At 53.1% G+C, this 23,636-nt stretch overlaps 1 protein-coding gene across 1 annotated transcript; it reads right to left on the reverse strand.

The window, feature by feature from the left end:
- Positions 1-1,317: 1,317 nt before the first annotated feature.
- On the reverse strand, positions 1,318-23,420 carry oplah (5-oxoprolinase, ATP-hydrolysing). Its single transcript, XM_042332427.1, has 27 exons — positions 23,154-23,420; positions 22,355-22,543; positions 21,470-21,661; positions 21,039-21,153; positions 19,229-19,352; positions 18,361-18,556; positions 17,563-17,728; positions 16,657-16,795; positions 15,875-15,942; positions 15,136-15,422; positions 14,290-14,402; positions 13,295-13,465; positions 12,468-12,605; positions 11,508-11,646; positions 11,210-11,322; positions 10,658-10,809; positions 9,917-10,077; positions 9,495-9,596; positions 8,846-9,020; positions 8,300-8,484; positions 6,384-6,530; positions 5,570-5,704; positions 4,801-4,950; positions 4,349-4,506; positions 2,908-3,068; positions 2,449-2,546; positions 1,318-2,005 (listed from the first exon to the last, which is right to left on the reverse strand). The coding sequence occupies exons 2-27, from the start codon at positions 22,505-22,507 to the stop codon at positions 1,847-1,849; spliced, it is 3,897 nt and encodes a 1,298-aa protein (XP_042188361.1). The 5' UTR covers positions 22,508-22,543; positions 23,154-23,420; the 3' UTR covers positions 1,318-1,846.
- Between the last annotated feature and the right edge of the window lie 216 nt (positions 23,421-23,636).

The following is a 23,636-nucleotide window of genomic DNA, read 5'->3' on the forward strand; positions in this document are numbered from 1 at the left end:
TCTTTGACCGTGCCTTCAGCTCCCCTCTCGACTCTCTTCCCCCTCCTCGCTCCCTCCCTTCCCTCCCCTCACCCTGACCATTTCCCCCCTCCTCTCTCCCTCCCTTCCCTCCCCTCACCCTGACCATTTCCCCCTGCTCGGGTCATGACCCAACTGTGCAGCGCCTTGGGACGTCCTCCTGACGTGAAAGGCGCTTTATAAATGGAATCTTGTTGTTGTTGTTGTTGTTGTCTGCCTGACGCGAAAAGTGCCGTACAAATGTCATTTTGTTGTTCAGTGGAACAGTGGTGGAGCTGAGCCCCGTTGGGACAGTCCGACCCCCTAACCCACATCCAATCCCTGATCAGGAATGCTTTCCTCCACCTCCTCCCACATCACCCATGTCTGGCCATACGTCATAGCCAACTGCTGCTGAAACCCTCGTTCACACTTTCATCACCTTCTCAAATTCTTCCCACGCCCTCCACACCCTGTCTCCCATCTCCATCACACAAAAAATCCAATTGATTCAAAACTCCACCACCCGTATCCTCACTCACACCAAACTCTACAGCCCCATCATCCCAGTCCTTGTCAGGTACCAGTGGTTCCCTGTCTCTGGGAAGAGATCAACATCAAGATCCGAACACTCATCTACAAATCATTTCATGCCCAATCACTGTAACCTGCTCACACACCCGCTCCACTACCCGGCCCCATCACTCAGCCAGCTTGGGCCATCTGCCCGTCCCTGACCCCTCCACTCCACCATCAGCTGCCATGCTTTCTGCCACTGCGTCCCAAACCTCTGGAACTCACTACCTCAGTCACTCTTTGCCAGTCTTCAAATCGCACCCGAACTTTCCTCTGATCATGCCTACAGCAGCGCTTTGGAGCGTACTCCTGAAGGCGCTCTATAAATGTAATTTTGTTGTTGTTGTTGTACAATCACTTCCTCTTTCTCCAGTTCAGCATCAAACTGCAATTGTTCAGTGCTCCAAGATGCTACCCCATGTGATAGGCATGAAATAAATGGAAATCATGTTGGCAGAGCTGAGCTCCAGGTAGAACAGTGGTGGAGCTGAGAGTAAATAGCACAGTAGCACAGCTGGAGACTACAGGATGGAGGAACACATCGGGGTATGAAGGTTATGGGTTCAGGATTTTGAGCTCACAGTCCAGGCTGACACTCCAGCAAGGTGCAGTAGTGCGGGGGGGAGGGGTGTGGGGGGAAGAGAGCTGCAATGTCAGGGGTGCCATCCTTCGGATGAAATGCTAAACCAAGGTCATGTCTCCCTGTTGATATTAACCAACCAATTGATTACTAAATCAGCCTCGTTAGGTTGAATAAAAGTCTTTATTGGGAGTTTGGAGTGATATCAAAGCTCAGCCTCAGTGCATTCCCTGAGGCCAAGTCTCCAACCAACTACTGATCATCTTCCCAAAGACAAATGCTTGCTTCTGTTTCAGAGTCAGAACCACTTGTTCTGTACTAGTGCTCTCAACTCTAATCCAATTCTTGTGCTCTTTCCCCATAGTGTTTGTGCTGGTGCTCACTCCCTACTGGAGCTCTCTACTCTAATCCCATTCCCTGCTCTTTCTGCAGCACGTCTATGCTGGTGCTCACTCCCTACTGGAGCTCTCTACTCCAATCCCATTCCCTGTTTTTTCCTTATTGTGTCTGTGCTCCTGCTCACTCTCCACTGGAGATCTCTACTCTAATCCCATTATGTGCTCTTTGAATTAATGATCAAAATCGCTTGTGGTGAAGTGTTCCACATTGTACCATTGTATTTTGAGTATCAGCCATGTCAGATGACATGAAGAAGCCCAACCCTCGGGGGATTAAGACTGAGCTGGTAGTTGATCACACAGCCTCCTGGGCCCGTCTGTACTCGAACACACTGCCCCTCTCAGTGACGCCAGGCTCTGATCGCCATTTCCTCACACTATGGTGGTCACCCGGGGTTTCTTGGTCCTTTGCTCCCCATCCCCCCCCACCAGGGGTCCGCAGTCGGAACATGTCCTGGGAGAAAGAGGGAAAGAGGGTGGGAGGGTGAGGGAGGAAGTAGGAAGAGGGGGAGGGAGGGGGTAGGGAGTGGGAGAGGGGGTATGGAGGGGGAGGTGGTAGGGAGGGTGAGAGGTAGCGAGGGATAGGGAGGGAGAAGAGTGAAAGAGGGGCAGAGGAAGAGAGGGAGGGAACAGAGAGGGTGGCGGGCACCGAGGGAGGGAGAGAACAAAAGAGAGTGAGAGAAAGAAAAAAAAAGAAATCATTGCCAATTCTCAAGAGGGGTGGAGGAGGGGGCGGCACAGAGGTGGTTGGATGCAGGAGATGAGTTGGAAGGGCGGGGGCGGGCGGAGGGTAGCCAGACATAAATGGTAAGGCGAGGCGTGGGGTGGGGTAGTTGGACACGGATGGGGAGCCTGGGATGGGGGTGGAGTTGGGGAGAGTCTGAGTGTGTTCCTCACCCCTGGTTTAAGTGGTATCGATGTTTTTGCTCCGAGGTTTATGATCCTTCCATCTTCACAAATCAACAGGTTCAGTCCTGGGGCTCCTGGCTCCCCCCCTGCAAACACCAGACTGGTCATTACTGTTGGCCTTGATGTGTGTGTGTCCCCAATCCAGGGTCCGCAATCGGAGCATGCCCTGGTAGAGAGGGGGATTGGCAAAGGAAAGGAGGTGGGGAGAATAGAGGGAGACGGGGGAGAAACAGAGAGAGGGTGGGGGCCCCGAGATAGCCACATACCCCCCTGGTGATAGACATGATGCCTCCTGCACTGGCCACAAACAACCCCGTGGTAGCCACTCCCCACCCCACCCACACACTTGCCACAGACCACACGATGCCAACCGCAGACCACCCCAGTACTGGCCGCGTAAACCCCGGCGCAAATCACGGGGACCCGCTTCTACGGTGTAACTGTTACCATGCATGCCGTAGGGTCGAAAGCTTCGGCGTTCAGTCAGCACGGAGAGGACCACCTTCTCCCGGAACAGCAGCTCCCGGATCACACCATCCCCACCGCAGAACAGGCCCTGACCCCCAGAGCCTGGGTTCAGCTCAAACCTCCTCAGCACCACAGGGTACCTGACATCACAGCCCAGGGACAACAGTGAAGCAAGTTCCGGTTAGTCAACAACAACAACATGCAGTTATATAACGCCCCTCTCGCAGGATGGCATCCCAGAGCGCTTGACAGTGGCGGATTACGACACCGAGCCGGGGGGAGGGGGGAATGTGACCGTCACATGGCTGATAAGGGCCACGAAGGCTCGGGTCCGTTGCGTCCTGTAACGGAATAATAACCAGTTGCGTTTTTTTTCTTTCACAGGAACTGTTTCTATTGAGATAAGTGTAAATGTATAATCTATTTACAAATAAATATATATTTTGATTAAAAATATTCCAAATCATATGATTGCAGAAGCCAAACTAAGACGGGTTTCAAGAACATTCCGCGTCTGTGCCCCACCTTCAATTTCATGATAAATGGATCTCACGAGGACCCACTTGATGGTGTGGTGGACAGAGCTGCAGTTTGTCGACCAGGAACTCGCTGGTCCAGACTGTGTTTGCTAGTCTCACCGAGGTCTGAATGCAAAGGCTAGATTATCCCCAGGACTTCCCAGGGTTAGGGAGAGTCAAATCAGCCAAGATACCTGCTCCTAGTCCCTCTACAGCACCCTCTACCGGTTGTGTGTGTGAGTGCCACGGCTCACACATAAGCAATGCCCCACCTGGGCAGCTAACAGAGGGCAAACAACAACAACTTGCATTCATGTAGCACCCTTTATGCGAGTAGCGTCCCAAAGCTACCGTGGATCCGCACTCCAATGAGAGGAAGTCAGGAGCAGAGAGAGAGAGAGAGGTCAGGAGCAGAGAGAGAGTGGTCAGGGGCAGAAAGAGGGAGAGGTCAGGGGCAGAGGAGCGTACACTCGGGGGAAGAAAATTAGAAAACAATTAGAAATAACAATTTTAACATCAGGCAGGATGGTGGAGTCCCGAACTGGATGGACCTTGGTCTTATTTTGTCCAGCAAATCTTATGTCTCCAAATCTAAGTCAAGGGTGAATTTGGGGCCACTGACTCAAGAACATGAGAATTGTAATAAAACATGTAATTGTAATTAAACATAAATGAATTCTTATCTTCTTAAACGCTAAACGAAAGTCCATCCAGTTCAACTTCCACCATCCTGGCAGTCCCAGGCACAGGTCAAGACCCAAACTAGATACTGTATCCCGAGATATTATTTCCTAACAGAAATCTATCTAATTTATTCTTGAAAGAGGAGTCAGCGGGCGGCTGCAATGAGCAAGGCTGCAGTGAGGGTGTTCCTCCTGCTGTATCCGCCTCTGATCTCTTACCTTTTCTCCAGGATCTCGGGGTCCGTGATGCGGGTGTTGGTCATGTGGGTGTGGATCCCACTCCGGCCGTGCCAGCTTGGCCCTGCGCCAGCTCCACCCGCCACCGTCTCGTAGTAACCCACCCGCTCGTTACCAAAGGTCACGTTATTCATACAGCCCTGCAACAGCGGGGGAGAAGGGGGTCAGCGGGGCAGAAGGGGGGAGAAGAGGCTAGCGGGGGGAGAAAGGGGCCAGCGGGGGAGGAAGGGGCCAGCGGAGAGCCCACCCCCTCTCTTGCTGACCATCCACATCAACCCCTCACCTCCCAGCCGCCCTTCCCCCACCCGGTGCCCCCAGCCGTCCCGCATCACCCATCACTGTGCTCCACCCCCATCACTATATCCCACCCCCATCATCATGCCCCTCTCCCATCACCATGCCCCCAGCCATCACCTACCACCCTCACCCCTGACCTGAGAGGCCGCGCACACAGAGAAGGCCTTGAATATGACGTCCACCAGCCGTTGTGAGGTCAGGACGTTGCCCCCGACAACTGCGGCCTCTGGGGATGGATCCAGGATGGAGCCCCTTGACATCCGGACCTGAACCGGAGCCAGACAGCCCTGCGGACACCAGAGGGCAAGGACCACAGCCATAGTGATAGCTTTACACTCACTCACACACATACTGACTCACACGCTCGCTAGCTCACACACACATGCACATACTCATTCACTCCACACATACTAACTCAAACATATTGACACACACACGCTCGCTCGCTAGCTCACTAACTCACACACATGCATACTCACTCACACACACATTCACATACTCATTCTCACACATACACACACTCACACTCATACATAGAAACATATTCACTCACACACACTCATTCACTCACACACGTACTCACATACACACATTCACTCGCATGCTCACTCACTCACTCACCCATCCACGCTGACTCGTTCACCTCCACACAGATGCACGGACACTCACATACACACATATGTTCACACACAATCACACGTGCGCACACAAATTCACACACTCACACACTCATTCACCCGATCACTTACTCACTCCCTCACGCACAACTCAAATATATACACGCACACACTTGGGTGCTCACTCAAGCACACACTCACATGAATGCTCGCTTGGACACACAACTCGCATGCACACTGGCTCACTGACACCCACATGCGCACTTGCTCCAAGGTCACACTCACTGACCTGGTTCAGAGGGATGTCCTGCCCCACCATGCAACGGAGACAATAAATGAGAGCAGAGAGGGTGATGGCACGAGGGGCATTGCAGTTACCAAACACTTCAGGGCCCGAGCCTGTAAAATCAAACACAGCCGTCCCCTGAGAGGGGAGAGAGTGTGAGAGAAAGAGAGAGTGGGAGACAATTTGTTAGTGGGTGCGTCTGTGTGTGAGACAGAGAGAGAGTCACAGACAATCAAACACAGCCATCACCTGAGAGAAAGTCGCAGATCAACAGTAAAAGAGGGAGAGAGTGGATGACCTTGAGAGAGAGAGAGCGTAAGAGGGAGAGGGAGAAAGAGTGAGTGATTGAGAGTGTGTGTGGGGGGGTGGGGGTGTGTGAGGGAGTGGTCGAGAGTCACAGACAGGAGTGAGCGAGTGAATGTGAGAGGAGTGAGTGTGAGGAGAGAGTGAGAGAGTAAGAGAGTGAGAGAGAGAGACTGAGTGAGAGAGTGTGAGAGAAAGAGTGAGTGTGAGGAGTGAGTGAGTGTGGAGAGTGAGTGAGTGTGGAGAGTGAGTGTAGGGAGTGAGTGTGTGTAAGGAGAGTGAGAGAGTGTGTGTGAGGAGTGAGTGAGTGAGTGAATGTGAGAGTGAGTGAGTGTGAGTGAGAGTGAGTGAGTGTCAGGAGAGAGTGAGAGAGTGAGTGAGTGTGAGGAGAGAGTGAGAGAGTGAGTGTGTGAGGAGTGAGTGAGTGAGTGAGTGTGTGAGGAGTGAGTGAGTGTGAGAGAGAGAGAGAGAGAGAGAGACACACACAGTGTGCCCTCACACAGACAAAGATCACCTCTTCCTCATTGATGGTGACTTGTAGCTTGATTGGGGTCCCATCATCCATGTAATCCTCGGCCCCCACCCTGAGCGTTCCCATTCTCTCCCGGTGGGTTCGGGCAAATGTCTTCAGCATCTCCTTCACCGCCAACTCTGCGTTATTCTGGGGGAGGGGGAGGGGTAATATAAAACATAAAATGTCACACTGCTAACAAAGCCACAAGTAGAATATAATAACCATTGCATTTGATATAGCGCCTACCTACCTCCGACCTACTATCTCCCTACTTACCTGCCCGTACCCTCCGTTCCTCTGGCTCCGGTCTGCTTCACATCCCCCGCCCCAACCGCCCTACCATCGGTGGCCGGGCCTTCAGCCTCTCAGCCCCGAGGCTCTGGAACTCTATCCCCCAGTGCCTTCGCCGCTTCCTCCCTTTCCTCCTTCAAAGACCGGTCTAAAGACCTTTCTCCTCGACCGTGCCTTCAGCTCCCCTCTCGACTCTCTACCCCCTCCTCGCTCCCTCCCTTCCCTCCCCTCACCCTGACCATTTCCTCCCTGCTCGGGTCCTGGCCCAACTGTCCAGCGCCTTGGGACGTCCTCCTGACGTGAAAGGCGCTCGATAAATGAAATCTTGTTGTTGTTGTTATATCATTGAGACGTCTCAAAGCGCTTCACAGAATATATTGTAAAGTGCACTGACTGTGTATTTTGTGGGTGAAACACGGCAGCCAATTGAGCGCAGCAGTGTTCCAGAAACAGTCGTGAGTTGAGTGAAACAATTTTTTTTAAAAAGGGATCATTAACCTGAAAGTGATCCTCCAATCGACTAACAACCGGGTTCCTACTCACTGCTAGGTAAACAGGTGTGTGGAGTAAGGAAACTTGCCTAAAGTTTTGCCCTGCCCGGAAATCAAACCCGGGTCCTCTCGCTTGCGAAGCGAGTGCTCTAACCACTGAGCTAACCACTGAAAGGATAACATTTGAGGGAGGGGCAACCTTCACCCTGGCTGTGGCTGCTCTGTGCCCAACGTTCACTCATCTGTGAACTGAACAGATGGTTTGGGTTTGCCGTACCCTGGCTGGCACGGTGAACTCTGACCGTTCTGTGCCGTTGGGGACCCGAGTTGCAATGTTATTACTGGCCTCCACTGGGGTTCTTCTATTAAAAGTTCACTATATCATCATAGAACCACACCACTGCTCCACTCGCTCACTCTCACTCTTTTGTGGGGTGGGGGGGTTCAGCCGGGTGTCTGATATACGCGGAGACCCATCACCGTGCTTAAGAGAATCCAAACCAAGCTGAGAAATCCCTGCCTCCCACCTACACTCGGAGTCCTGTAGCTCAGTGGTTAGAGCACTCGCTTTGCAAGTGAGAGACCTGAGTTCAATTCCAGGCAGAGGGCGAAACCTTGGGCAAGTTTCCTTACTCCACACAGAGCCTAATAATAATCCCTCCAAAACCAAAAACAATAATAAATTGGTCATTTTCAATCTACGACTGTTTGTGGGACATTGCTGTGCGCAATTGGCCGCCGCGTTCACCCACAAATATACAGTCAATTCACTTTACAGTCTATTCTGTGAAGCGCTTTGGGACGTCCTCCCGACGTGAAAAGCGCTATATCAAATGCAAGGATTATTATTATTATTATTACACATGGAAATCCCAGAGATAGACTGTTGGAATGGAATACCCTCCCTCCCTGGAGGGACGCATCCTGTTTACCTAATTCCAGAGAGTATTTGGCGCAGGTTGGCAAGAGCCAAGGCTTGGGGGACCCCGGTGTGTGTGTTGGGGTAACTGCTGGAGTCTAACCAGCTAAAACCGCACAGCTTGCCGTCGATATCGCTGTTTACTCACACTGCGGTCAGTGACCTGACTCAAATAGACCGAAAATAAAGTGCACCGTGCACTCCTTGCTCCTCACCTGGATGTGAGCCATGTAGGCCTGCACCACCTCCAGGCCGTAACCGTCAATCAGCTCGTTCACCAGCCCGATCCCACGCTGATTGGCCGCCACCTGCGCTCGCAGGTCCGACAGGTTGTCGTGTAGGTTCCGGGAACCACTGCAGCCAGGAGTGTGTGCGGGAGCCAACAACAACTCTGTCGCACCTACCCCAGAGAGAGAGAGAGAGAGAGAGCGTGAGACAGTATGTGTGAGACAGATGCAGCGCGCGAGTGAGTGAGTGAGTGAGTGAGTGGGAGATAGCGAAAGAGAATGAGAGAAAGAGCGACAGCAGCAAAACGAGAGAGAGAAAAAAGGAAACAGAGAGTGGACGCACAGTGTAGAGGAGCTTTACTGTATCTCTAACCCTGACCTGGGAGTGTGGTCGCACAGTGTAGAGGAGCTTCACTGTGTCTCTAACCCTGACCTGGGAGTGTGGACGCACAGTGTAGAGGAGCTTTACTGTGTCTCTAACCCTCACCTGGGAGTGTGGACGCACAGTGTTACTCAGTCTCAGTGTGGACTCACCCTGTTCCTGGAAGACTCCGGCCTGCACTAGTTTGAAGGATATGAAGACGGCCCCCTCCTCCAGCAGAGTTTTGGAGTGGGGGGGCATGGAGCCCGGCGTGCTGCCCCCGATGTCAGCGTGGTGCCCCCTGCTGGCCACGAAGAACACGGGGCGTGGGACACCCCGGCGGAACACCTGTCGGTAGTCAGACAGTCAGGGGGGTGGGGGAGACTGGGCATCAGCCCCCACCTTGCCCCTGCTTCGGCCCCCCAATCCCCCGCCCCACCCAACCCTCGGCTCCACCTCCCACCCCACGGTCCCACCCCACCCCTCATCCTTGCACGCCCCCACCCCTCGGTCCCGTCGCCCACCTCCTCCATCCCTTGGCCCTGCCCCCCAGCCCTCAACCCCGGTCCCACCCCCAGCCCTCGACCCCACTCCCATCCCGCAACCACGCCCCCTTCCTCGGCCCCACCCCTGCCCCTCCCTCAGTTCCACCCCATTTCTCGGCCCCCTCCTCTGGTCCCTCAGCCCCACCTCCCGGTTTCTCAGACCCGCCTCCAGTGTGTCAGGGCTGCGCCTCAGGTCCATCCCCCAGTCTGACTGATGGTCACACAGCCCTAACCTGGGAGACCATCAGTTAGACTATCAGTCGTCCCCACTCTGTACCGGGGTGATGACAGTCAAGTCAGGGAGGTGGCTTCCCCCGGCCGCCGGATGGTTGCTCAGGATCACGTCTCCTTCCTTCAAATCATCACCTAAATGTCTGATCTGTAAAACACCACAATCACAGAAGACAGAGAGACAGAGACAGTCAGAGAGATAGAATGAGAGAGAGATAGACAGATTGACAGACAGAGAGAGTCAGAGGGACATGGTGAGAGAGAGACACAGAGAGAGACAGAGACAGAGTGAGAGACTGAGAGAGAGCGAGAGAGAGACCTGCACAGTAAGCTAGAGTCAGAGATAGAGAGTGACAGAGTGAGTCAGAGAAGCAGACACAGACAGACAGACAGGCAGGCAGGCAGGCAGGCAGACAGACAGGCAGACAGACACAGCGAGACAGAGAGACATCTGAGCTGTGAGCCCACCTGGAACTGCACAGTCTCCTGCATGGCTCCCAGGTGTACAGGGATGTGGGGGGCGTTAGACACCAGCCCACCATCCGGCCCGAACAGAGCACATGAGAAGTCCAGTCGCTCCTTAATATTGGTGGAGATGGACGTCCTCTGGAGGATCCGACCCATTTGCTCTGTAACCGGAGAGAGAGAGAGAGAGACACACACAGAAAGAGTATGAGTGTGTGAGAGAGGGGGAGTGTGAGAGAGAGTGTATGTGAGTATGTGAGAGTGCATGAGAGAGAGGATGTGAGAGAGAGGGTGAGAGACAGGCAGAGAGAGACAGGTAGAGAGACAGACAGAGAGAGACAGACAGAGAGAGACAGACAGAGAGAGACAGACAGACACACACGCAGAGAGAGACATAGAGAGAGAGACACACAGAGAGATACAGAGAGAGAGACACACACAGAGACACACACACAGAGAGAGAGAGAGAGATACACAGAGAGAGAGGGGGACTGTGTGAAGGTGGTGGGGGGGGGAGTGTGCGAGAGGAGGAGTGTGTGAGAGAGAGAGTGAGAGACAGACAGACAGAGACACAGAGGCGGGGCGTGCGTCAGTGTGTGTGAGAGAGAGTGAGTGTGAGAGAGAGTGTATGTCACTTTTGCTGGTTGACGTTTGTACCAATTGGTCTTTACTTCAATTTCAAAATCATTATAATTATTGTAATTATTATAGTTTCGGTCTGGATTGAACAACAGGAGTGGTTACCTGCGATGCTCATGAAGCGGTGGGAAAAGATGGACAGCTGCACGGTGTCGAGCTCCGTCCCGATGGCCCGCAGGACGCCGCTCCCGATAGTGATCTTCACGTCCCCGCACTCTGTCACCACGGCCGAGCAATCAGGCTCCACCAGGATCGTGCTGAGAGCGAGAGAGAGAGTGAGCACCAGAGGATTGACAGTGTGTCAGCCTGGTGAGGGACGGCGGGTAAACATAACAACATAGGAACAGGAGGAGGCCATTCAGCCCCTCGAGCCTGTTCCACCATTCTATTTGATCTGTACCTCAACTCCAAATACCTGCCTTTGGCTCATAGCCCTTGATACCCCGACCTAACAAAATCTATCCACCTCAGTCTTGAAAATTTGAAAGGATCCAACACCCACAGCCTTTTGCAGGAAAGAGTTCCAGATTTGATTGGAGGTTTAGGTTGGGGGTGCGGGGGAATGGGGGATGGGGAAGTGGTGGGGGTGGGGGGGGCGGGGAATGGCGGACGGGGAGGAGGGGAGCAGGGAAGGATACAGACAGAGCTTGTTGCTACCTGTTACTGTCAATGATGATGGCCGGACCAGGGATCTGGTGATCGCAGGACAGGTCAGCCATCAGGTACACAGTGGTATCTTGGTAACCATCGTCAAAGTAACAACGTACAACCTGCGGGCAACAAGCAGAGTAAATTACATTTATATATATATATATATATATCGTATCTTTCATGTCAAAACAATAGTTTGCATCCAAACTGTAATCAGGAGGGGCAGAGCACGGGGGGGAGGAGGGCGGGAGAGGAGGGGGGGAGGAGGAGGAAAACCCTTCGTACCAGCCGCTGGTTTACTTACCGTTTCCACGCGAGGCTCGTGGCCGCTGGGGCTCAGCCTGGGCTCGGCCCCCACACAGGACCTGCCGCTGCCTCGCACTCGGATATCGTCCACCACAATAGGCCGCTCGGGGATTGTGAATCCGAACTCACTGAGGTACCTGAGGGGAGGATGGGGGCACGTCACGGCCCTCAGCTGCTAACACACACCCAAACACTGGCTACTTCGTCAGCCCCCCTAACACCTCAGCCTACACCCCCCCTCACCATTGTGCACACACCCAACAACAACAACAAATTACATTTGTACAGCACCTTTCACATCGGGAGGACATCCCAAGCCGCTGGACAGTCAGGAATTTGGACCAGAGCTGGGGATTGGCAACAGGAGGGTTGGAGGGCAGGGAGGGTAGGGGTTAGAGGGCGATTGAAGGCCCGATCGAAGAGGAGGGTCTTGAGACTGGCAATGAAGGAGGCGAGGTGGGGGATGAGGTGAAGGGACTGTGGGATGAAGTTCCAAAGGGAGTGGGCAGAGAGGCTGAAGAACCGATGGCTGATGGTGGCGCAGGCTCAGCGGGGGGCACGGAGCAGGCTGGAGCCTGGTGAGCGTAGGGAGCGGACAGGTCTATATGGAGCCACACACCCTGTAGAGTGTAAATACCCACACACACTGTACACAATGTATACACACACACATTGTACACAATGAATACTTGCCCCTCCTTCCCCTCTTTTAGATCATGACTGATGACCTTCCTCTTCGGGAAAGGTCGAAGAGGAAGACCTCCTCTCCCTCCCCCCAACTCAGGGTCAGGCTCCGCCACTGTTAAGCGCTCAGAGCCGCTGCCCCGCATGAAGGGAGCTGTATAAATGCAAATTGTTGCTGTACATATACAGCGTACATATACTGCAGCCCACCCCCCCCCCCCCCAGCACAGTGCTAGAACCTGGGCTGAGTGCTGGTTATGTGGGGCTCACTGACCTGCTGGTGAAGGCCGTTCGGAAGTCTCCGTGCCGGCAATTTTGGGCGTTTGCCGGGAAGCCGTGGGCGGAGCACATGAGGGCACAGTCTGTCCGCTCGTAACGCAGGTGCAGGAAGGTCTCTGTGCTGATGTCTGACCTGGGAGCAAGGGCAAAGGTAACAACCTCTGGACAGGGGGGCCACACAGAGAGAGAGAGAGAAAGCGGCAGGTCATGTCACGACACGTGACCCTGGAGACAAACGCCAGCTTGGCTTCAATCACGGAGCCAAGGTTTGGGTGAAGAAGACCCTTTGGCCAGTCTGATCCCCACCTTCAGAACCCCCTTCCCCCCACCCAGCCGTCCTCCCATTACAGAGTCCAGCTATTTCTTAAATGACTCCCAGCGTCCCAGACACTGTGTCTCACACTGGGATGAGCCTCATCACTCTCCTCTACATTGCCAGGAGAAAATTGTAAAGTGGGGTTACAGTGAAGCTGATCATAATAATCCTTGTATTTGGTATAGCGCAGCATCACTTTGTGCTTCACAGAATATACTGTAAAGTGAACCGACTGTATACTTTGTGGACGAAACGCAAATTAAAATAATATATTAAAATGCAAATATAAATAATATATAACATACAATATACAAATTACAAATTAAGGAGAGTGGCGAGAGTGGCAAGGCTGATCCCAGTGTCAGACACAGTGATGGAGGAGAGTGACGAGATTTTGATTTTTAATCTATTATTGTTGTGATGATACAGGGAGAGCCTGTCCCTGAGCTGAGAATGTGTGTGTCTATGTGGTAAGTAGCCAGGTTGGTGAGGTTGACTGACGGTACCTATTAAATCCCTGTGACAGGAGGGCGGCCACACACTGCTCCTCCAGCGCAGACATCCGTCCATCCAGCAAAGCGAAAGCTTCCTCCTCGTACACCAGCGAGCACGGCTCCTGACACTCTTGCACCACATCTGCCAGAGCCATGCCATAGGCTGAGAGTATCCCACTGTACCTGAGACACACAGACAGTCACACGGAGAGGGGGTGACAGAGAGAGAGGGGGTGACAGAGAGAGAGGGGGTGACAGAGAGAGGGGGGGGTGACAGAGAGAGGGGCGATGACAGAGAGAGGGGGGATGACAGAGAGAGGGGGGATGACAGAGACAGAGGGAGTGACAGACAATGACAGAGAGAGAGTAACAGAGAAAAGTTCCCAGAGAGAGAGAGTGATAGAGAGCGCGGAAGACAATGACAGAGAGAGAGAGAGACTGACAAACAGTGACAGAGAGAAAGAGAGAGCAAGATAGGCAGAGAGATAGAGAGGTAGACAGACAGACACATAGAGAAAGTAAAAGACAGTGAGACCGTCCTCATTCCTAACCCACGTGGATCCACAGTAATCCAGGGCACAGAGAGAGAGAGACAGACAGATACTGAGACAGAGAGAGAGAGAGAATCAGTGAGTGTAAAATTGTCCTTGCACTGAAAAATTAGAACAGGCAGAGCGGACAGGCGGGGGCGGCGGACAGGTGTGGGTGAGGGGGCGGAGGAGGGGGACAGGTGTGGTTGGGGGCGGGGGACAGGTGTGGGTGAGGGGGCGGAGGAGGGGGACAGGTGTGGGTGGGGGCGAGGGACAGGTGGGGGTGAGGGGGCGGAGGAGGGGGACAGGTGTGGGTGGGGGCGGGAGACAGGTGGGGGTGAGGGGGCGGAGGAGGGGGACAGGTGTGGGTGGGGGTGGGGGACAGGTGGGGGTGGGGGAGTGGGACAAATGGATCGGGGGACAGGAAGGAGCGAGAGGGGGACAGGAAGGGGTGCGCTAGTGAAAGCCGTGACCTACTTGTGAATGAAGACGGTCTTCATGCCCAGGGAGCGGGCGATGGCACAGGCGTGCTGACCCCCCGCACCCCCAAAGCAGGCCAGTGTGTGCTGCGATGTGTCGTGTCCTTTTGCCTGTGGGGTGAGGGAGGGAGAGAGGAAAGGACGATTCACAGAAACCAGAAGCCAAAACGTGAGAGAACAACTTATATTTGATGGCGCTTTGAATGTTTTAATGCGCTTTACAGAAGTTACCGTAAATAATAATAATAATAATCCTTGCATTTGATATAGCGCCTCATCACGCCGTTGAGACGTCTCAAAGCGCTTCACATGATGTACTGTGAAGTGGATTGACTGTGTATTTTGTGGGTGAAATGCAGCAGCCAATTGCGCACAGCAGTGGCCCACAAACAGTTGTGGATAGAGTGACCATATTTTTTTTAAAAAAAGGGATTATTCCCCCAGAAAACCAATCGACTAACAATCGGGTTCCTACTTACTGCTAGGTGAACAGGTGTGTTGAGTAAGGAAACTTGCCCAGAGTTTCACACTGCCGGGAATCGAACCCAGGTCTCTCGCTTGCGAGGCAAGTGCTCTAACCACTGAGCTACAGGACTCCACTTACTCCACATACCTCTGTTTACCTCAATTTACAGTATATTCTTTGAAGCACTTTGAGAAATCTCAAAGACGTGATAAGGCGCTATATCAAATGCAAGGATTACTATTATTAATAATATTATTATTTCGGATCCAAGGAGACCCCACCTACCTCCCTCTTCTACCCACAACTAGGGCTTGTTCTCTCAGCCCGGTATATCTTCACTGGATACCTCTTCCCTCCACCCCCAACCCCAGAGAGTACCTGTGTCAATGCTCTGATGGGCCGGCACATGGCTTCGTTGGCTACTTGTAGGAAGCCCATGGCTACCTCCTCCGCAGACATGGTCCCGCGGGCAGCTCCCGGGTCCCCAGCGCCCTGGGGCTGCTCCTGCAGGAAGCTGTTGACCTGTTGGGTCAGGTAGCGGAGGCTGCGCTGGGCGTCCTCCTCAGACAGAGGCTGGTCCTCGCTCTCCCCGAAAATCTTGGGGAAAAAATGTGGCAGCAGGCGGCCCAGGCACAGGTTAGCATCGGTCACCGTGAGCGGCCCCCCTGCAGAGACAAAGAGGGGTCTGTGAGGTGCCATGTGTCAGCCTCGGGGAAGCCATGTGTGAACCACGTGTAAAAACCATGAGCAAATACAGCCATAACATACGCTATGTTTATATATGTGGAATACATGATTCCGGGAATGAGTTGCAGAACTCCATCCCACAGACCCTTCGCCTCGCTCCCTCTTTTGCCTCCTTCAAGACAAGTCTCAAGACCCTCCACTTCGTCCGCGCTTTCTGCCACCCTCCGACCCCCCACCCTCCCCGCTCTCCACCCCTCCTGATCCCAACCCCCAGCTCGGGTCCAATTCCCTGACTGCCCAGCGGCCTTGGGAGGTCCTCAAGTCACAAAAAGGCGCTATACAAATGTAATTTGTTGTTGTTGCTGAGTTACAGGCAGGACATGAAGTGACCTACAGGGGGGTTACAGTGTGCGTGTGTGTCTGATCTCACCTTTCCTGTAGCAGGCAGGACCTGGGTGAGCTCCTGCGGACTCTGGGCCGACAACGAACAGTCCGGACCTGGAATACGAATGAGGTCAGCGTGAGGTTAGAGTGATTATTTTGGGGGTCAGCTGGGTATTTGACACGTGCAGAAACCCATCACCGTGCTTAAGAGTATCCTAACCCAACTGAGAATTCCATGTCTCCCACCTACACATGGAAATCCCAGAGATAGACTGTTGGAATGAAATGCGCTCTCTCTCCCTGCTTACCTAATTCCGGAAAGTATTAGGGTCAGGTTGCCAAGAGCCAAGTCTTAGGGACCCCAGGGTATATGGGGTAACTACTGGAGTCTAACCAAATAAAACCGTACAGCTTGCCACTGATATCGCTATCCCGCTACTTGTCCAGCTAGGACCACCCTACCCGTTAGGGCTGTGGATTGAAGGGTTAACAACAACTGAGTGGGAGGATTCCCTGCTCCCAGTGACTGGTCTGCCCTTCCGGGTCCTGCCGATGAGCCAGGATGGTCTGTGCCATCATCAGCAGTGCTCTGGAGTACCGTGGACCCGCCTGGCTCAGGAAAAGGATTAGAGACCATCACAGAGGGCTGGCTTGATTCTGACAGTCCGTCGCCAGGCACATCACCTTGGAGCCAGTTCTTACTGTAGAGACCTTACTGTGACGGGGAGATATAATTGGTCTTGTAATCCCAAGGTGGTAAGTTACCTCCTTCATGCCCCCTCCTTTGTCCATGCACCACCCACCCCTCCACCCCCTGCCGTGTCTGACCTGAAGAACAGCACAGAGCCGCCCCCAGCTGCCACAGTGTTGATGTCGAGCTGCGGGGCCTGGATGGTGATGCCGGCGGTGGAGGCCTCAAACACATGCTCATACTCCCCGGCATAGCGGCTGACATCAGTGGAGGTCCCTGAGGAGAGAGAGAGAGAGAGATGCCACAATGGTCAGCAAACTCTCACCACAATCCTGGGACACCACGAGGGAGGGAGAGAGGGAGGGAGGGGTGGGGTCGGGGGAACCGGGGACAGAGGCTTTGCACACCGAGTTACAGAGTCCACAGTGCACCTGAGGGAACCTCAACATAGAGTCCTGTAATGTAATGGTGAGAGCACTCGGCTCAGAAGCGAGACGATCCGGGTTCGATTCCCAAGCAGGGCAAAACCTGAGTGGATTGAGCAACCTACATTTTTTTTAAGGGATTATTACCTGAGTGGATTGGAAAAGTGATCCACCAATCGACTAGCAACCTGGTTCCTACTTACTGTTAGGTAAACAGAGGCGTGTGGAGTAAGGAAATTTGCCCTGCCTGGGAATCAAACCCAGGTCCTCTCGCTTGCGAGTGACGGGAGTATTTTGTAGGGGGAGCAGCAAGTTGTGCCCTGCAGCGTCACACAAACAGCCTTGAGATGGATGAGCAAATGTTTTGGGGCAAGGACACAGGGAGAGTGAAATTCCCTTCTCTTTTCCAATAGCGCTGCAGGATTTTTAACATCCACTTGAGCAGGTATTATTTATATTATTATAGTATAAATGCGAGGTGTTGTTGCTTTAAGCATTTTGTCGCCACATTAAGGAGGGGGGGAAGAATCCCACACCCCATCCCAAGCTGGAGACCAGATCTTGAGGAAGGGTGAGGGTGGGGAAGCAAAGTGTACCACACTGTGGGAGGTGACTTACCGCCCATGTCAAAGCCAATGACAGGTCTCTTCTCCTCTTTGCTGTAGGTGGTCAGTGCGTAGCCCACCACCCCGCCTGCTGGCCCCGAGAGGATGGCCCGAGAGCCACTGAACTGGTCCATGGGGGTCAGGCCTCCGTCAGACTGCATGAACAGCACTCGCACATCCTGCACACAGCCATAGCAACATAGCAACACAGGAACAGGAGTAGGCCATTCAGCCCCACTCAAGCCACTTCCACCATTCTACTAGAACAGGGTGGTCCAACCTTTTGGCTGCTGAGGGCCAGATGCCCTATTTCTCAGAACACAAAAAATCACATAACATTGACGGGTTATGGAGGGAGCAGGTGGGTCAGATGAAATGGAGCGAGTGGGGGGAGCGAGCAGGGCCTAGATGAAATCAGCCTGCGGGCCACTGTTGGACCACCCTGTATTAGATCATGGCTGATCTAATAAGCAGACAGCGGTCAGGGGGATCCACACCCACAATGGGGAAGAGGAGGAAGGGATGAGTAGAGAGCTCCAGCAAAGACACGATGGGCGGAGAGCAGGAAATGGGATTAGAGTAGAGATCTCCAGTGGGGGAGCGAGCACCAGCACAGACAAGTTGAGGAGAGAGCAGGGAAATGGGTATGGGGGAGGAGAAGGATGTACGGGAGGAGAGTAGTGAATTGGGTGGGGTGGGGGGGGGGAAGGGGGTAACTGGGTGAAGGAAGATGGTGTGTCCGTGAAGCTGGTCTCAGTGGGAGAGACACAGGCGTTAAGGAGAAGGAGGGACAGAGACAGGACGTACGTACCCTGAGAGAGTGCTGGAAGCCGGAGCGGAAGCCGTTGAGGTAGCGGTGGATACACGGGGTGAGGTAGGCATCAGCGCAGGCAGTGAATCCCCGCGGCACCACCCTCACCATCGGCATGACCTCCGAGGAGAGAGAGACGTGAGAGAATCCCAACCGGCGAGCCAGCTCCCCCACCTGCCTCTCGTGGTCAGGCCATCTGCAGGGAGGAACCATCACCATCACCAGGGTCATCAGGGAGAACGACACAAATACAGGGTGGAGGAGTTTGGAGGGAGGGAGGGAGGGACGGGTGGGGTTTGAGGAAAGAGTTAAAAAGCTACATGCGTGAGAAATCTGGCTTCCACAATTTCTCACAGGGACTATCAACATTTATGTTTCGTTTTGTTTTCTTTTTCGGGATTCCTGTAGCTCAGTGGTTAGAGCACTCGCCGCGCACGTGAGAGGACCTGGGTTCAATTCCCGGGCAGGGGGAAAACTTAGGCAAGTTTCCTTACTCCACACTCTTCTGTTTACCCAGCAGTAAGTAGGAACCCGGTTGTTAGCCGAGTGGCGGATTTCTTTCCAAGGGTAATAATCCCTCCAAGAACAAATGGGAGGGATTTTGTTTTGGAGGGATTATTTGTTGTCACGTTACGGAGAGTAGGAGGGGGGAGAATCCTACACCCCATCCCAGACTGGAGACCAGATCTTGAGGAAAGGTGGGGGTGGGGAGCGAGGTGTACCACACTGTGGGAGGCGGAGAGATTGAGGGAAGAGTATTCCAGAGTTTCGGGGCGTAGTGGCTGAATGCGCGACCTCCGTTAGTGGAGCGGAGGATGCGAGGGACGAGCAAGAGGCTGGTGCCAGTCGAGCACCCACGGGTACTCACGTGTAAGAGTGCAGGAGCACCACAGCCAGACTGCGGATTCCCCTAGACAGTACCTGCTGCAGCTCCCTCTCCAGCTCACTCTCATTGAGTGCTTGCCACACCTGCACTCGCTCACCCGTGCACCCTGACATACAAGAGGTTTCAGTCAGAAAGTTACTGTTAGTTCAGTCATCCAAACATACATCCTGTACCTGTGTGTGTGTGTGTGTGAGTGTGCATACTACTACTAATAATAAGCCTTACATTTGATATAACGCCTTATCACGTCTTCGAGACGTCTCAAAGCGCTTCACAGAATATATTGTAAAGTGAATTGACTGTACATTTTGTGGGCAAAACGTGGCAGCCAATTACGCACAGCAGTGCCCCACAAACAATCATGGATTAAGTGACCAAATTATTATTATTATTCTTTTCTTAATGGGATTATTACCCCTCGAAAAGCTATCTGCCAATCAACTAACAACACAGTTCTTACTTACTGCTAGGTAAGCAGAAGCGTGTGGAGTAAGGAAATTTACCTAAGGTTTTGCTCTGCCCAGGAATCAAATCCAGGTCCTCTCGCTTGCGAGGCGAGTGCTCTAACCACTAAGCTACAGAATGCCAGTAAGCTTAAGTATCTCAAAGGAAGATAATTTTGCTTCAAAAATTAAATTTATAGTGAGAGCTAAGCGCTCCTTCATTCAGCAGGTTTTGTGAGCTTATAAATGACACGAGGTTCATTTTAATTATTTAAATTTAACTACTGTACCCGTCTGTGTGCTGTGTGTGTGTGTGTGTGTGGGCACGCGCGGGGGGTGGGGTGGGGCTGTACCTTGGTAACACCATCCGCAGACATGGGGTCAACTAACACATGTATGTGAATGACACCCAACTCCACCTCTCTGTCTGTACCCTTGACTCCAGGACCACTGCTGTGCTGACAGAATGTCTGTCAGACATCAAGTCCTGGATGAGAGCTAACTTTCTTCAGTTGAATGTCAAAAGACCGAGGCTCTCCTGATTGACTCCCGTCAGCGCCTCCACACCTCAGGCGCTGACAGCATCACCATCCATGGTTGCACACTCCACCTCACTAAGCCAATCCGGTATCTTGGGATCTTGTTTGACCCTCAACTATCCTTTCTACCCGACATCTGCGCCATGACCTGCTCTGCCTTCCCCCACCTCCGCAACATTGCCCGGCTCCACCACTGTCTCACACCACAGGCCGTCGAAACCCTCTTACACGCCTTCATTACATTGAGGTTCGACAATGCAAACTCATTGCTTGTCGGCCTCCCCAACTCCTCCCTCCACAGGCTGCAGATCATCCAGAACTCTGCAGCCCGTGTCCTCTCCTGCACCAGGCTGCGTGACCCTATCACCATCATCCTCCACTGGCTTCCCATCATACAGAGGATACAGTTCAAGATCCTGGTCCTCACCTTCAAAGCCCTCCACGGCCTTGCTCCCCCCTACCTCTGTGACCTCCTAACCCCCTACCACCCTGTTCGCTCGCTCCACTCAGCGGGTTCCGGCCTGCTTCACATCCCCCGCTTCGTTCGCCCCATTAGCAGGCGGGCCTTCCATCACTGTTCCCCCACCCTCTGGAATTCCATCCCACAGTCCCTCCATCTCGCCCCCTCCTTTGCCACCTTCAAGACCCATCTCAAGACCCTCCTCTTCAACCGTGCTTTCGATCTCCCTGCTTCGCCCCCTGCCCTCCACCCTCCCCCACCCCTGGTCCGTAACTCTGTCTGTCCAGTGCCTTGGGACGTCCTCCCGATGTGAAAGGCGCTTTACAAATGTAATTTTGTTGTTGTTGTACCTGTGTGTATGCTGGAGTCAGCCGGAGGGGACAGTCCACAGCTGTCCTGCTGTAATATCACCCTCTCATCAACTTCAATCACCTCCTCATACAGCACCTCTGGCATCACCACCTCCTGAAGGAGAGAGGGAACATAAGAGATAGTGAGAGGCAGAGAGAGAGAGAGAGAGGGTCAGAGAGAGGCAGAGACAGAAAGACGCACGCGCGCGCACACACAGGGAGGTAGAGAGAAAGACAGAGAGAGAGGAAGAGCGAGACACAGACACAGAGAGACAAAGAAAGGGACAGAGAGAAACAGAGACAGAGTGAGATAGACACAGAGACGAACACAAAGAGATGGGGAGAGTGCAGACAGAGAGACAGACTCTGGGACGAGTCTCTGAGCAGGTGGTGGCGGGGGGGGGTGGGGGATGCTGCAGCTAATTTTTTACCAGGTCGAAAATCTTGGGCCGGGATTGGTTGCCAATGTGCAGTAGGTCTCGGAAGCCCCTGGTGATGGCCAGCGCTATCCTCTCGCCCTTCCTCTCCAGCAGGGCGTTGGTGGCCACAGTGGTGCCCATCCGGATCCAGTCAATGTGGGAGGTGTCCAGCGGCTGTTCCCTGGGTACCGGCTCTCCACATTCCTNGGGGGGGGTCAGAATAACAACAGGTACATTTCTACAACACCTCAACGCAATCTCTCCCGTTTTACCAGCTCCTTCAGGTAAAATAAATGTCTCAAAGCGTGCGCTTCACAGAATGAGATTCGTTGGAAATATAATATTAATCCTTGCGTAGTGCTTAGCTCACAAGCGAAAGGACCCGGGTTTGATTCCCCGGCAGGGCAAAACCTTAGGCAAGTTTCACATGCCTCTGTTTACCCAGCAGTAAGTAGGAACCCAGTTGTTAGTCGACTCGCGGATCACTTTCCGGGGGTTATAACCCTCCACTATTTGTGGGACGCCGCTGTGCACAATTGGCTGCCACGTTTTGCCCACAAAATACACAGTCAATTCGCTTTACAGTCTATTCTGTGAAGCGCTATGAGACGTCTCGACGATGCAATAAGGCGCTATATCAAATGCAAGGATTATTATTATTATTGCATTTGGTATGGTGTCTTTCACATCGGGGGGGGGGGGGGGGCGTCTGAACACAGCAACGTCCTCAAAACATCCACAGAGCGAGTGACCACTTTTATCTGGAGGGTTGTCGTCCAGGAGAGAGAAAATCCCTTCTCTTTTCCAATAGTGCCGCGGGACCTCATCCGTGAGCTCAAAGTTCCTGCCTACTCCCCTTCCCCCTTGTTGGCTCCCCTCGCCCAAAAACCCCCTCACCTGCTCCAGGATGCGCCGGATTCCCTCGGTGGGAGCGTCGGAGTAATTTGCCGGATCCTCGGAGAGCAGCTTGAGGACCCGGGCTCGGCCGCCTGGACACCGGGCAAAGACATCGGTGAAGGTCCCACCGCGATCGATGGCAAACTGGATCATTCCCCCGACACCACTGGTGGCCTGAGAAAGGAGGGGCTGGGGGTGGGGTGGGGGGGGAGAACGGAGCATTGTAGAATGAATCTTCCAACCCTTTTAAGGTAAACCCACCTGATGATCGCTTGCCCCTACCAGCATCACAAGTGGCCAACCATCACCGTACAGTCTGACCCCATTTACCCCCCTCGGGCAGGCTGACTCCGTTCATCCCCCAGAGACAAATCGTCCATTTACCTCCCCCTCCTCCTGAGACAGTCTGATTCTATTTAGCTCCCACTATCTTTGTGGAGTCCTGTAGCTCAGTGGTTAGAGCACTCGCTTTGCAAGTGAGAGACCTGAGTTCAATTCCAGGCAGAGGGCGAAACCTTGGGCAAGTTTCCTTACTCCACACAGAGCCTAATAATAATCCCTCCAAAAAAACAAAGCAATAATAAATTGGTCATTTTCAATCTACGACTGTTTGTGGGGCATTGCTGTGCGCAATTGGCTGCCGCGTTTCGCCCACAAATATACAGTCAATTCACTTTAGTCTATTCTGTGAAGCGCTTTGAGACGTCGAGAAGACGTGAAAAGCGCTATATCAAATGCAAGGATTATTATTATTATTATTATTATCTGACTGCTGTTCTCTACCCAGGTACACACTCACTCAGGCTCCTATGCCGGCTCAGAAACTCTCAGTGTGTGTATGTTTGTGTTTCAGTCACTCTGTGTCTGTGTGTGTGTCACTCTTGGTATATGTGTGTTGAGACGCTGTCCCATGTGGAGTGTGCTGTATAAATGCAAGTTGCTATTGTTGTTGAGTGTGTCAGTCACTCTCAGTATGTCTTGTGTGAGTCAGTGTGTTACTCTCAGTGTGTTAATGTGTGAGTCACTCCGTGTGTGTTATTCTCAGTGAATGTTTGTGTGAGTCACTGTGTGTGTTCCCGTGTGTGTGAGTCACTCTGTGTGTGTGTTCCAGTGTGTGTCACTCTGTGTGTGTGAGTCACTGTGTGTGTGTTCCTGTGTGTGTCACTCTGTGTGTGTGTGTCACTGTGTTTGTGTGTGTGTCACTGTGTGTGTGTGTGTCACTCTCTGTGTCTGTCTCTGTGTGTGTGTGTGTCACTCTCTGTGTGTGTCACTCTCTCTGTGT

Source organism: Callorhinchus milii, unplaced genomic scaffold (assembly GCF_018977255.1).
Source record: "Callorhinchus milii isolate IMCB2004 unplaced genomic scaffold, IMCB_Cmil_1.0 Scaffold2, whole genome shotgun sequence".
NCBI lineage: Eukaryota > Metazoa > Chordata > Chondrichthyes > Chimaeriformes > Callorhinchidae > Callorhinchus > Callorhinchus milii.

Coding starts and splice junctions, on each gene's coding strand:
- oplah (XM_042332427.1), bottom strand. CDS start 22,507: ATGATCCAGTTTGCCATCGATCGCGGTGGGACCTTCACCGATGTCTTT. Junction 21,154..21,469: donor GGCCCAAGATTTTCGACCTG/GTAAAAAATTAG, acceptor TCTCTCCTTCAG/GAGGTGGTGATGCCAGAGGT. Junction 10,810..11,209: donor ATCATCATTGACAGTAACAG/GTAGCAACAAGC, acceptor TCTCGCTCTCAG/CACGATCCTGGTGGAGCCTG.